The following is a 15,315-nucleotide window of genomic DNA, read 5'->3' as shown; positions in this document are numbered from 1 at the left end:
CTGTGCGTCTGTGAGTCTGTGTGTCTGTGCGTCTATGCGTGTGTGCACATGTGCGTGCGTCTCTGCATCTGTCTGTGTATCTGTGAGTCTGTGAATGTGTATGTATGTGCGTCTATGTGTCTGTGAGTGTGTGTCTGTGTGTCTGTGAGTCCGTGAGTCTGTGTGTCCGTGAGTCCATGTGTCTGTGAGTCCGTGAGTCTATGAGTGTGTATGTATGTGCGTCTCAGTGTCTGTGAGTCTGTGAGTCCGTGAGTCTGTGAGTCCATGAGTCCGTGTGTCCATGAGTCTGTGTGTCTGTGTGTCTGTGTGACTGAGTCTATGTGTGTGTGAGTGTGTGAGTGCATGAGTCCATGAGTCCATGTGTCTGTGAGTCTGTGAGTCTGTGTGTCTGTGAGTCTGTGTGTCTGTGTGACTGAGTCTATGAGTGTGTAAGTGTGTGAGTCCATGAGTCCGTGTGTCTGTGAGTGTGTATCTGTGAATCTTTGTGACCATGTGTCCGTGTGTCTGTGTAGAGGCGAGTGCGGAACTGGAAGGCCCCACGGGAGACGTGCGCCCCATCTCTGCATCCTTGGTCCACGGCTGCGTGGGAAGGCGGGGGGAAGCCTGCTGAAGCGCCGGGGCCTGCGGGGCTGAGACGAAGTCCTCCCGATGGCTCGTCTGGCCCAGGCCCGGGGCACAGCTCTCCGTCTCAGACCCCCGGGAGCTAGCAGCAGGGATGGCTCCTACTTCGGGTAGCCCTGCGCCCACACTGAAACCAACCCATCCACGTGGACCCACAAATCCATGAGGTGGACAGCACCAGGGCTTAGAAAGGCAGAGGGCCCCCAAGCAGCACGTTTCAGCAAAACCAGCCAGAAACCCCCAAGTTACACAAAGGCCTATTAATAACATAGAACAAACAGGCCAGAGGAGAGCGCAAAGGAAATCCTGACAAGGGGCCAGGCCCTCGGGGCTGGGGCAGGCGGGGAGGCTGCACGTACCTGCCATCCGGGCTGACGTCTCCTGCCCCCGGAGCAGCGGGAGTGACACGGAGCTGCCGCCACCACTCGGGGTCCAGACGCCCTCCTCCTGGGACAGTGAGGTGAGGCCCCACCCTCCCACGTCACTATTCACTATGCGTGTAAAGCCCTGGAGGGGAACGGCGGCCCACGCCAGTGTTCTTGCCTGGAGAATCCCACGGACAGAGGGGCCTGGCGGGCTACAGCCCACGGGGTCACACAGAGTCGGACACGGCTGAGCACACAGAACACACAGCATATAGAGAAGGCTGAGTGCGAAGAATGGGTGCTTCTGAGCTGTGGTGCTGAAGACTCTTGAGAGTCCCTTGGACTGCAAGGAGATCCCACCAGTCCATCCTAAAGGAGCCCAGTCCTGGGTGTTCATTGGAAGGACTGATGTTGAAGCTGAAACTCCAGTACTTTGGCCACCTGATGGGAAGAGCTGACTCATTGGAAAAGACCCTGATGCTGGGAGGGACTGGGGGCAGGAGGAGAAGGGGACCACAGAGGCTGAGACGACTGGATACCATCATCGACACAATGGATGTAAGTTAGCAAACCCCTGGAGATGGTGAAGGACAGGGAAGCCTGGCATGCTGCAGTCCATGGAGTTGCAGAGCCGGACACGACTAAGTGACTGAATAACAACAATGCTATCATCACTATGGTTACTATTATGATTTATTATTCTATGATCACTCTATGCAGGAGGTTCAGATAAAATAACCTAAACACAGTGCTTTGAGAAGCTTAATGTACAAATAAAAGTCGTTGTTTTTATTATATTTACAGAACACCACAGAGATTTACCATGAATGATTTACCTCCTTTCCTATGTCTACTTTAAAATCCTGGAATATTTTCAGTAAATTTTTATAGAAAATGCTATACTCATATACTCACAAACTCCATGTTATATTTTTGAAGTAAATACTGACTCCATTCATTTAATCTCCACTGAAGGAAACAGAAGAGATTCACTAATAGCGCAGTAACAGTAAGTTTGGACTCTGGACCCTTGGGATCATACCCAACTGGTTTTGTTTTTTACTAATGATGTGACCTTGGATAAGAGATTTAACCTCTCCCTGTGACATTTTTCTCATCTATAAAATGGGAACAATGAAAGCATTTAAGTAGGAGGTTGTTATGATGATTAAATAAAATGGATTAGTCAAGACATTTGATATACATCTATCAATCAACAGTATTATCTATTATTATCTTAAAAGGGAAACAACTAAAGGAACATATATTTTGCAAGACCTTCTTTCCCAAGTATCACAAATATCCTAAACATGGGATCTGGTGAAATAATTCAGACGGATAAGTGAATTTTTCAGTTGCTGTTGGTTGTGGCTTGCATGTGGGATGTCAGTCCCCTGACCACGACCCCTGCCGTGGAAGCACACAGCCTTACCCGCTGGACCACCAGAGAAGTCCCAGAGTCAATTCTCAAATAATAAAAATTCTTGAAAATGAGAATCATAATAACAACCAACATTTCTCAATGTTATCTTTTTAAGTATTCACAACTTAGAAAATAATAATCCATGCTGAGATTCATGAAACAGATGGCCAGAGAAACAAAGAAAATGCATTAAAAACAGCTAAACTAAACTGATCAAAAAGGTAAACTGAACTATCAGTTCCAAAGGGCTGAGAGTTTGCTCCATACGCATTCTGGCAATTGAAAACAGTAGGAGCCAAGATTTGCAAGGTGACAGTTAGGTCATGCCAGGTTAAGGGCTGATGAAATGACTTCTCCTAGTGCTAACTTTACAAGCAGTTTGAGAAAGGAAATTTACTTGGAACTGAGACACTCAACACTAGTGGATAAAAAGCCAACTGCACACAAAAAAGTCCAGCAACACTGGTCAGTTCGTCCAGGGATCAAAAGTCTAGTCACCCTTTCTAGCAAGTTATTTACCATCTATGCCTGGCGAGACACAGGTGAACCTGCAGGCAATAGAAAGAAGGATAAAGCAACTCCTCTGCCTAAACCTCTTAGTCTAACGCTGCAGACGCACCAAGGTGAATGCCTCACACAGCCCCCTCATGGGGTAAACACACAGGCACATCACCCAAGTCCCTCCTAAGGGGACACGGACGGATGCTCAGGAAAGGTCATACTGAACACAAAGCCCGGAAGTCAGAGTGAGTGAGGGAGAGGCTGAGCCTGGCACAGAGAGTCTGCTGGACAAGGGGGCATCACATGCAAAGCACATCGGGTCACCACCGGGGCCACCCCACCCTCCAACGGGCTCCCGTCACACGTGAACACTTCAGTACCGTGGCAGCCTGGCCCAGTCCCTGTCCCACCGCTCACCCCCCTCCTCTCCCCAGATGCTCTGGCCTCCTTGCTGTCCTGAAATATGCTGAGCGCATCCCCACCCAAGCCTTCCCCTGGCTGCACCGTCCACCCGGGAAGCTGTCCCAGCACATCCACACTTCATTCAAACGCCGCCTCTTAGGGACGTCAGGCCCCAACACACCTCACCCGCCTCGGGAAGGCTAGCTCTCTTTCTATCACTGTGAACCCTGTACTAAACTACACTCATCTTCACACGCTATCCCTTCAACATCTGCCTCTTCAACTAGCCTGCGAGCTCCGCGGGGGCAGAGGCTTCGTCCGCCTCTGATCCAGGCGCATTTCCAGGGGCTGCAAGTGTGCCTGCCAAGTGGGGAGGGCTCACTAAGTATGTGCGGAATAATTCATGGATAGTAAGCGCCCAGAGGCAGGAGAGAGCCGTGGATGGCCAGAGACACAGAGTTTAGGGTGAATGGAGAAGCAGGGGTGGGGCTGGGTGAGCTTTTTCTGGACGCCACAAGCAGCTTCCTTCAACTTCTCTTAGCACACCCGTCCCACTAGTGGCAAAAGTTCTCTGTCAGACGTCTCAATTGTTGCTAACCCCGGCTCCCATAAGGTGACTACCCAGGTCCCAGGAGATAATCTATAGCTAGAAAAGAGGGTTACAGAATCCCTGGCATCCTTCCATGGAAATGATATGTTTCTTTGTTTTTTTCCAGGATCTCAGTCCGCGGGTCAGGGCCTGAATCTGGCCACAGCAGGGTGGGCCAGCATCCTAACCACTGGGCCGAAAGGGAACACCCGCCATGCATGCTTTTGACAACATAAAATCTTAACAGTTTAAACGGACCAGCAGGGTAGCCTAAATGCTTAACACCCACTAGAATTTTCCAAAAGGGACTAAGAAAGCAGCAACGGCACGCACACACACACTCCAGGACACAGACGGAGGTGCCGACGGGGCCTCCCGTTCGGTCACACGGGTCAGGGAGAGGAGCGCTTATATACTTGGAGACAGAGCGCAGGCGACCGGGGGGCCAGGAGAACCAGCACTGACGGGGCAGGAAGCGTCTGCACAGCCAGCACCAGGGGGAGGGGACAGACCGCCACAGGGCGGGACAGACAGGACCCCGGGTGGGCGCGGCGTCAGGTCAGTGTCCGAGACGGCTGTCCCCCGCGGGATCTGACGGCACACGAGAGGGACCGAGCCAAGCCCTGAAGCGCTTGACACGATGGTCCCTGGAGTTCCCACGGCAGCAGCGAGCAGCGCCATCACCACCTCCACGTCGGAAAGGAGGACGCTGAGGCTCAGAGGGTGAGGCCCCACGGCCAGAACTCAAGCCGGGCCTGGCTCCTGACCATCGTGGTACTTGACAGGCGCCTCTGCCCCACGCACCCACCCACAGAGGAGGCGCTTTCATGTCATGAATGCGTCTGAGAAAGGCAGCCAGAGTTAAGCAGACGGTGCCACTGCCCCTTCGCTGCTTTCTCTAAGGGCTGCCCTGGAAAAAAGCAAGGAAGGTGGGATGGGAACAGAACCACAGAGAGAGCAGCTCAGCTCAGAGACGAAGCACTGGGAGGGTCCAGGTCCATCAACCACTCGGGGCCTCTTCCAGAGAGCTGCGGGATCGTTCCTCTTCACCCACTCTGCTTTCTCAAGGTCTCTCACTGCTCATCTCTTGACCTGAACCTGGACTTCCCCCGTACTTGACAATGCTGCTCTAGCCGTTTACAAGCCCACGCTTCCAAGTCACACGCCAACCCTTAAGAGAGAGCAGGCAACTGCACCGCTGGGTGGCAAACGCCAAGGGCCGGGCTTCTGCTTCCACTTTTGGATTTTGTTAAATCGACCTAAATACAGAAAATGCTATTGAAATAAATTCCTTATGAAGAATCTTATGAAATCGACTTAATTTCTGGCAAAGAGAAAAAAGTGAGTGACAGTTTTCTCATATTAAAAGGAACAGTTATGCAACCATCCGTCATGGAAGAGCCGGGCTGAAGTCAAAATGATAAAAGAGGAAAGAGCCCCACAAGGTTGGAGCAGAGAGCTCCACGCTCAACCTACTTCTCATACAGCCTCTGTCCCCTCACGAAGGCCTTCACTTCATTGTCCAGGGGGAAGGTGCCGTCATCCTTTCTAAAGCGGTAGAAGAGTTTGACGTCCTTGAATTCCTTATGCTCATCACACACTGAAAGACAAGATACACAGAGAGGCAAATAAGGGGGGAAAAACCTGTTATTAATTACTCAGATGAAGGAAGATGCTAATCAAGATTTGTTTTATTACCTAATTTCTCAAGCATACTACTTTACAATCTAATACATGTATTTAGCACAGTCCCTGGCACAGAAAAGTGCTCAGTTTTATGAGCTATCATCATCATCATTATTTAAGAGAGTCACAAAACTCAACTCATCCTTCTTTCCACAAACTCTTCTTGAGCATGATAATAGGGCAGGCATCAGCCTTAAAGAATGTGAAATCTAGCGAGATAGAGACAGGTCGACACGTAATTAAAACATGACGTGATTCGGCTACAAAAAGAGCTGAGCAGACATCAAAAGAGCACCTAGAACCCCCGCTGTGGGGAAGAACACCTCTCTGAAGAGTCTGAATGCACGTGGAGACCTGAAGAAGGAGAGGAAAATGAGCGAAAGGGGAGATGTCAGCATTTCAGCCCAAGAGAGCAGCAGCACGTGAAAGGTCGTGGCCAGGGTTAGACGTTTCAGGAGATACGGTCAGGAATGGCCACTGGAACAGAGTAACGGCAGAACTCGGACACAGCCCAAACGTCCGCCCGTGGAACGGATGACGGTATGATGGCCAAACGGTATGTGGTACGCACTGCCGTGAAAAGGAGCAAACGAGACACACTGCCAGCGTGAGTGGATCCCACAAACAGGATGCGAAGCAGAAACATGCATCTCCATAGTGACCTAAAACAGCATGTCACACTGCTAAGAGACGCATGCACAGAAATGAAAAAGCATAAAGAAGTCCACAGAAATAGACCCAGATGCCTCTTGGAAGAAGGAAGGGAATGTAACTGGGCAGAGATACACAAGAGACCAAGTAAATGCTCTGTTTCTTAAATGGGTGGGCTCACATCTGAAACAGAAGATTCAGGGCTTCCCTGGGGGTCCCGTGGGTAAGACGCTGCACTCCCGGGCACAGGTAGGGGTTCAACTCCTGGTTGGGGAACCAAGATCCCACCCACTACAGCGTGCGGCCAAAAAACCCTTTTCCTTTTTTAAAATTCCTTTTTAAATAAAATGAAATAGAAAGTATAGCCCTTCGTTTTGTCTCATTACTCTGTGGCCACCTCGCTCACCGTGGTGGATGATGCCCCGGTCCGCCAGCTTCTGCATGAGTTTAATAGCCGTCTCTCTGTCAGACGCCTCCTTGTGTTCGATCAGCCAGTCAATCAGTTCTTTTGCGACAAAACAGTTTGGGTAGGTTTTAAGATGATGTCGCCTGTCTTTAATCACCTTTTCTTCATGCAGCCTGAGCCTGGAAAGAAAAGTTGGCAATCACTTTAGGAATTCTGATGACAACACGCATCACTGAATCAGTCCCAGAGAGAAGTAATGAAATTCAAGCCCAAGACACATCAGAGCGCCATCCTAATACCTTTATGTCAGTGGGCCATTTCCATCAGGTCAGAGCCAGAGGCCCCAGAAAGCAACCCCACCCGCAGATCCAGAACGACACGGGAGGGAGGCAGGCCCCAGCTCTGACACACGAGCTCCGAGTCACTGTGGAGAGCGTTCTCACCCCACCCCACCTCCCTCCCTCACTCGCTCTCCACCAGCGGGTTGCAACCGACCAACTAGTAAACTTCTAGAAACCTGCGGAAACCAGGTACTTCCTTTTCATCACAGACCACTGAGAATGCACGCCCTCTGAACTCACTCCGTGACACAGCAAACACGAATGAGCGTCTACCCAACCGGCCCGTCAGGGACGTCCAGGCAGTAGAGACTGAAGTCGGAAAACGCACAAAGATGCCTGCCCTTGCTGCTCTCACCTTCCCAGGGGCAACAGCTAAGCGCCTTGTGAGGCTCTTTGCACAGACCAGGGCTTCCCGGTTGGGGCAAGTGGTGCAAACACAGGAGCCGCTGGGTCGGGAAGACCCCTGGAGAAGGACATGGCAACGCACTCCAGTATTCTCACCCGGAGAGTCCCATGGACGGGGGAGCCTGGCGGGCTACATCCCCGGCTTCACCCACGCGACTCCCGTGCGCCTTACTTCATTATCTCAATGCTGTAGAGAAGTGGGGTTGACTGAGTAACCACACAGAAACTGGGTGAGCGTCTCTTTCTTCCTCCGTCAGACGGAGGCAGCTGCACCGCCCTGTCCTCGGTGACGCTGAGACGGGGCCCGAGGTCTGCTAACCGCCAGGAGCTCAGCGCAGCACCGACACAGAGCAGGCCCCGCCCCCATTCCTGCAGGAGGGGCCAGGCCCTGCTCCTGCCCGAGGTTCCCGATGCGCGAGCGAGCTCGGTCGGGTCAGTTGTGTCAGACTCTGTGACCCCACGGACTGTACAGCCCACCAGGCTCCTCTCCCCATGGGATTCTCCAGGCCAGAACACTGGGGTGGGTTGCCGTGCCCTCCTGCAGGGGACCTTCCCAACCCAGGGACTGAACCCAGGTCTCCTGTGTCTCCCGCATTGCAGGCAGATTCTTCACCCACTGAGCCTGCCGGAGTGCACTAAAGGGGATGTGACGGGTTGTGATATCCCAGGGGTTGTGACTCTGGGTTGGGAACATTCTGGGCTGGAGCTCTGAGACCAAGATGCTCTTCCTTGCTTCACCACTGTCACAGGCTGAGCTGGGTTCCCCTAAAATTCATACGTTGAGGCTGCAATTCCTGGTACTTCAGAATGTGACTGCATTTGGAGGCAGGCTCTTTTAAAAGGTAATTAGAAGCAAATGAGGTCAGTAGGGCAGGCCCTGGACTTACAGGAGTAGTGTCCTTACAAGAAGTGGGGGTCAGGACACAGACAGGCCAAGAGGGAGGACCAGTGAGGACACAGGGAGAAGGCGGCCATCTACACACCAAGGAGAGAGGCCTCAGGAGGACAGCCCCAGGAGCACCGTGATCGCAGACCGTTAGCCCCGAGAACTGTAGGACAGGGAATTGCTGATGTTTAAGCCACCCAGTCGGTGAATCTTGACTGTGGCAGCTTGAGTGAAGACCGTCACCCACTGCTGAAGATGGAGGCTCCTGAGAAGTCTGGGGATGAAGTGCTCAGCTGGGGCGTCGACAGGGGGGCAGGGAGAGAGAGAGATGAGAGTCCTAACAGGTACAAAGTGCACGTAGAGAGAAGAACCATTTATTCTATTTAGTATTTATCTATCTGTCTGGCTGCATCGGGATTTGGCCGCAGAACGCACCGTCTTCGCCCGGGCACGCAGGCTGAGCTGCTCAGCGCCTCGCGGGAGCCCCGCCCCCTGACCAGGGATCAAACCCACATCCCCTGCATTTCGAGGCAGACTCAGCCACCGGACCACCAGCAAGTTCCCAAAAAGAACCCTTTTAACGGAGTTCCTACCATATGCTCAGCACTGCACTAAGCATTTTCACATGAGTGACTTAACTGCTGTGGCCTGAATGCTTTCATCCTCCACAAACTCACAGGCTGAAATACTGAACCCCAAAATGTTACTTATGAGGACAGTCAGGCACCCAGGACTTGGCTCTCATCCTGATGGCCAGTAATCCCAGAGGACCAAACTCCTGAGCATCAGCATCCTTCTGGCAAAACCAGGATAACGGCATCCACCCTGATTATCTCCTCACACTGCCGCAAAGCTGGTCAGTAAGGATAAAGACAGCATTTGAGCCCTTACTAAAAGCCATGCAGCGCTGACTGCTTTACTGGTATTAATCCTCACGACAGCTCCCTGAGGCTGCTAATGTTAAAGTTATAAATGATATAAAAGGAGAGCTGTAAGTATTAATAAGAAGTAAACGAGCCTTAATTTAAAAAAAAAAAAAGCACGCTCACATTGGTGTGCTAAAGTCATCACATGAATCATTCTAATTAATTCAGTGACAATGACACTGAGTGATTTGTTTAACATGCTCAAAGTGGCAGAATGCAAAACATTAATTCTTAGACAAGATGTCTGTCAAGAATCTAAGAATAATGAGGACCAATTTATTTAGAAATTGAAATGTGGAATAAGCTGCTATATAATTTGGTGGAGGAGGAATATGTTATGAGCCAAGAGACAAGTTTCGGCTCCTGTAAACTTTCCAACTTAAAAAAAGAATGTATTAGGTAATGTTTATCTTTGAACACTACAGAACAGAGCCTTTCCGTTACTATCCCTTCGGCACTGAGCTTGGTGCTAATTCTGGAGCAGGACTGCCTCCCTCTGAACCTCACGCCGCTCTGGTGTAAAAGGCAGCTCTGGTCACTCCCCTCGCAGCCCACCAGGACCGGTGCGTTTCCACGTTGAGGAAAGCAGGCAGCAATATCGAGGAGAAAAAGCTTCGGATCTGGGAGGCAGCCTAGAACTTGATCTTTTCAGACATGTTACCAGGGGTTAAAAATGCTCAATAACTGTTACCATCTGTTTCTCTGTAATAGAAACACAGAATGCTAAAGATGAGCATGAAAAATTCCAGAAAAACTATCCCAATAAAGAGATAAGAATTTTCATACGCTAAATAACCAAGTGTTTTGCCTGGCACTGTGCGTACTTAATAAATATTTGGTGAACAAATAAGGATACAGGGACACTAACAGAAATGACACCCTTTTCTAAAAAGTAGGGAAACTTCTCACAAAATAAAGTGGGGGTTCTCACCCCACGACTTAGTGAACATCTAATATTAAGGAATTTATCTTAAAAAAAAAACATGTATATGCTTTCACTTCCGGGGCAATCCACTTCCCAAGTTTAATCCCCGTTGTGTGGGTGTATATGTGGGTTTTGTTTCTTGGTCACTCTGTGTGGCTTGTGGGAGCTTAGCTCCCTGACCAGGGACTCGGCAGTGAAAGCGCGGACTTTAACCACTGGCCACCAGGGGATTCCCCTGCATGTGTGTCTCTTTTCTTTCTTTTTTTTTTGAAAAAGCATTTCCATTTCTTTGAACTCAATTTACTGCTTACAAATTTCCACAGTGTTTAATACACGAATATGCATGATCCCCAAGAAGCAGGTAGAGGAGGCAATATTTCAAAGTCTTGTGGGAAAAGAGAAATTCTGCACACTCGAGCCTCCCTGGGATGGCATCTCCAGGAAGACCCGGTGAGATGCTGAGCAGGACTGAGCCGCCCTTGCAAACACACCCATCACCCCATCTGCCAGGCCCACACCCCCTGCACCTGCAGACCACCTCCCACACCTCGGCCACCCCGGGCAGCCTGCAGACCCCCCGGAGCTGGTTCTCCCCGCCCAGGGCGGAGCCTGGCTGAGAGCCCCTGACTCACCGTGGTCCCCGCGCGCCCACCGGCTGCTCGGCGAGGGGACCAGAGCCAGAGGATTCTCCCCACTCAAGGGACAGCCCTCGGCCAAGCCCAGCAGGACGGCTCCGTCCAACACGGGAACAGGGCCGTCAGTTTCCAGCCCTGTCTGTGTGGGGAGCCTTCCTTCGAGGCGGAGCCCACCCGGGAGCCAGTGAGGAGCCCAGAGCAGTGGGGAGGGTCCCGGTTCAGAGCAGGGGGCAGGGTGGGGGCTTGCGGCCAGACGCCCCTGGTTCCCGGCGGTTCCCCCGCGCAGACCCCTGCGTCCAGGACTGTCCACCAGGCTGACCCAAACGTTCGTGCAGATTCCTCCATAGGAGGCTATGGAAAAACCCAAGTGAACTTTCTGGCCAAGCCAACACATGAGGTGTTTAGAACACAGGTTAAACATCCTCGGGATGAGAAACCCGGCAACCAGGGAAGAGGTGGGTGCGCAGGCCAGCTCCGGGAGGGCAGAGGGGAAGAGACGGCCAGAGGCCCCCAGCGCAGGCCCGGGTCGGGTTCCTTCGAGCCTTTCAGTTCTTCCTTCAAGCTGCCGCGCTCCGAGAATACCCAGAACAGGGTCAGCCCCTTCTGGCGGCTGCAGGAGTCTCGGCTCGGATTCCATGAGGCCTGCACCCGCCCGGCCCAGGAGGCCTGCAGTGAGCGCGGCCCCTCCAAGCGTCCTCACCGTCTCTGCCCCGTGTGCACCGGCATGTCCATCTCACAGTCTGGACATCCTGCACTCTACCCTCAAGACAGACACCCCTTGGCTTCAAACACCCCCTCCTCCAGCCTGTAATAGCTAAAAAAAATTCTACTTGCTCTTCGGCTTAAAAGCACCTCCCCTGAGAACATTTTCCCAGCCACCCCAAATCAGAAAACGAGCTTCCCTCCTCTGCTCGCCCACTAGTGAAGCACTCACCCCACTGCGTCACTGTCAGACGGGGTGAGGGATGCTGGGGGGAGGTGCCGATTTGTAATTCCAGCGCCTAGAACACAGCAGGGCACAGAGCCTCACTGATGGGAAAAATCAGCTGATGCATCTGATACCCTGGGCCTTGAGATGCATGGGGCAGAAGAGTCTTGTGAAGACAGAGTCCAAATCAATCCACACTGAACCCCTGGGAAGAAGAATCATCTCTGTTTTAACTGCATTTTCTATGCCACTGGCTGGAGTATTTAAATACAAAAGCCACCTTCCCGTCATTCATTTCAGACAGCTGGTTCACAGGCTTTAGAGTCAAGGTGATTCTGTAATATTCTATCCGCGGCCAGCGAACCAGCTGCTGAAAGAGCCATCTGACAATTTCCTCTTCCAGCTCCAGGAGAACAAACACTCCGGAGCACAGGGTGCTAATAATCCCTACGAAATTACCGTCCATCAGATAAGAAAGGCAGAAATTGTTTTTCCAAAAAAACAGCTCGTGGAAAACTGCAGCGGGTTGCAGGACTCAGAGAACAAAAGAGGGCTAGAAACCACAGTCTCATTTAAAAACAGCGTCATAAATCTCAGGCGAAGTAAACAGTTTAATTAAAACACACAGCCAGCAGAACAGTGTGGCTGACAGCGCGAGCCTTGTGATCTGGGCAACAGCACTGACATCGATGTGCTTTCAACCCAAGCTATTGTCCCTTCCAGATGTCCAGGAATGGCCATTATCTGTCCTTGGGGACCAGAGAATTCAGAGGAAGTCACTCTTACTCACCCACCCTTGAAAGGTCCCAAGTCTAAAAGGATAAGAAAATAAGAGAGGAACCACTGAAAGCTAACACACTGCATTTTCTTTTCGTGTCTGGATTTATTTTATAATTAAAAATTCAAATAATCAAACAAATTCACGCCCTCGGTAGATTAAAAAATTTCAAAAGTGCATAACCTCAAGCTGGGTAACTGGTGATGAACTCGTTGAAGCCAGGAGACTTGTGTGTGTGGGCGTGTGCTAGACTATTGTTTTTACTTTGGGAGGGGTTTGAAATTCCTTGACCCCCATTTTTTTTTAAGATAAATATTTTTTGATGTGGACCATTTTTAAACTCTTTAGTGAATTTGTTACACTACTGCCTCTGTTTTATGACTTGGCTTTTAATTTTTTTGGTCACGAGGCATGTGGGATCACAGTGACCAGACCAGGGACGCAACCCTCACCCGCTGCATTGAGAGGTGAAGTCAACCACTGGGCCGCCAGCGAAGTTCCAACCCCCACTTCCCAAAGGAACACGGTACGAATAGTTGTTTACGTATTCTTGCAAAAAATCTATGACGTCCACATGTGCAGCTGTATACGTATGCTCTTACGGGAAATAGGGTCATAACAGACATTTCATGTGGTTTTGCTTCAAGAAGATGCTTGAATCCTCTCAGCCTGATGAGAACAAGGGGAATAATACAGATGGTGATAGAAAGAATAGAGAACTGGTCAGTGTAATGGACTTCACACTACTGAACTGCACATTTTTAAACAGTTAACATGGTAAATTGTATGTCGTGTATATTTTACTGCAATAGAAAAAGACTCTATACTTAAAAAAACAACCGGTTAACGTAAAGAGAGCATGTGTGATCTGGGGAGCCAGAGGGAATTGCTCTGAGACCACACACGTGCATGCACGCGTGCACACGCGCACACACACACAACAGAAAGCCGTGCTGGCCATCTTCTCTAGCGGACACATCAAACGTTCCATCAGCAAGACCCCTTTTCGGGAGGGTAGTGAGCAAGGGCTCTGGGAATCAGGAACAGAGCCCTTTCACAGCTCGTGCCAGTTTAGCCCAGAGCAGAGTCCCACGTACGCTGCGTGTCCTGTCACCTCAGTGAACTGAGAAGGTAAACGCCTGGGAAGGAAGCATGCCTGATTCGAGCCCCGTATCTCAGGGGCAGTACTTAAAATCATGATGGAGTGTTGGCAGAAATAATAACAGTAACACTTTACATCTGATCAGAACTGAGCACCATCAGAAAGAGCCCAGCAAGACCCCTTGTGAATCAGGCAGGCGTTGTCATACTCAAGAGACAGATAAGGAAGCAAGCTGGCAAGGTGACACTGATGTGCTCACAGTGAACGTGAAAGTCGTGTCCGACTCTTTGTGACCCTGTGGACTACACAGTCCGTGGGATTCTCCAGGCCAGAATACTGGAGTGGGCAGCCTTTCCCTTCTCCAGGGATCTTCCCGACCCAGGGATCGAACCGGGGTCTCCTGCCTTGCAGGTGGATTCTTGACCAGCTGACTTACCAGGGAGGCCCTAATGTGCTCAAGCTAGATTTCTAACAAAGAGCAGGACTTCCCTAGTGATTCAGTAGTTAAGAATCTGCCTGTCAATGCAGGGGACATGGGTTCAATCCCTGGTCTAGGAAGATCCCACACGCTGCAGGGTGACCGAGCCCGCGCTCCGCGATGAGAATCTGTGCAGCGAGCAGGCAGCCCCGCTCAGCGCGGCTGGAGAATGCCTCAGCTCGGCAAGGAGACCCAGCGCGGCCCATAAATAAGAGGCTAAAAAAAAATCACACAGCAAAGCAATGACGATGGTTTAAAAATAACGCAGATCTAATTTCTACATTTAGAGAGCTTTCCATGCCATCAAACTTTAAACAGAAGCACCTGGCTTCTGCCTATTTTATGCTCATATAGGCTAAGAAAGAGAAAACATTCCAGTCATGCTAAAATGCCAGGGAAGGTGAAAATTCATGCAATTTATACATCACACAAATACTACCTTATAACTACAGATGGGGATCACTGCTACAAAATCAGTCATCACGCTGTCTTCATGACTGCCTTGAGCCAGTGTTGTGTAATTAACACGACATTACCCAAGGGCCAGAAGTGGACACAGTGAGTTATGCTACCCAGAGAGTCGGCATCAGCTCATTCAGGATACATAACAAAACCCGCTACTGTTTCTGGCTGTTCCAAGCACACAGCACGCGGTCTTAGTTCCCAGACCAGGGATCAAACCCATGTCCCCTGCCCCCTGCAGTGGAAGCCCAGTCTTAACCCCTGAATTGTCAGGGAATTCCCCTAACACACACTTTGCTTTTTTAATTCTTTATTGAAGTGTAGCTGAATCACAATGCTGTGGTAGTTACAGCAAAATGACTCAGTTGTGTGTAGAACGGACAGACAAGGTCCTATTAAACACTTTTAATGATGTGTGCGTAACCACTCACGAGGCCTTTTGAAACCCCTCATCTCATCCTTGGGATAAGATGTAAACACTAGGTCAGGGCAGGAAGGTCCCTAAGTCAGCCTCCCTCATCTCGTTAGATCTGAGATTTCTCACTGAATTCTTCCTCCATGTGAGCATTTTTCTAGGAGGTCTCCAGTTCCGAGGAATAAGAAACAACATCAGCCTCTCAAGTTCTGATCTCTTCCTCTGATGAGTCACAAGAAAGGTACCCTTCTGGCTTGCAAAGTGCCTTTCCAAGAAGCTCAAAGAGTTTTCTCCAAACATGTCATTATTTGTTTACATTCCGTACCTAGCAGAATCAGCCCTCCAAGTGCCATTTTACAGGTGAAGAAACAAGCCCAGAATGGTTCATGG

The 15,315-nt window shown here is 50.5% G+C and overlaps 1 protein-coding gene across 4 annotated transcripts in view; it reads right to left on the bottom strand.

Annotated features, from left to right (window-relative positions):
* DEPTOR (DEP domain containing MTOR interacting protein) overlaps positions 1–15,315 on the bottom strand; it is a 164,591-nt gene that overhangs the window by 106,602 nt on the left and 42,674 nt on the right. For all 4 annotated transcript variants that reach the window (XM_043879311.1, XM_043879309.1, XM_043879308.1 and 1 more), the window contains exons 2-3: positions 6,645–6,823; positions 5,378–5,501 (exon numbers count right to left, since the gene is read on the bottom strand). In XM_043879311.1, coding sequence (XP_043735246.1) covers positions 5,378–5,501; positions 6,645–6,823 — 303 coding nt within the window. The remainder of the gene's footprint in view (positions 1–5,377; positions 5,502–6,644; positions 6,824–15,315) is intronic.

The sequence above is a fragment of the Cervus elaphus genome, chromosome 21, assembly GCF_910594005.1.
Source record: "Cervus elaphus chromosome 21, mCerEla1.1, whole genome shotgun sequence".
In the NCBI taxonomy this organism is placed as follows: Eukaryota; Metazoa; Chordata; class Mammalia; order Artiodactyla; family Cervidae; genus Cervus; species Cervus elaphus.
Note: the sequence above shows the minus strand (reverse complement) of the source record. Positions and strands in the feature narration are given on the sequence as shown.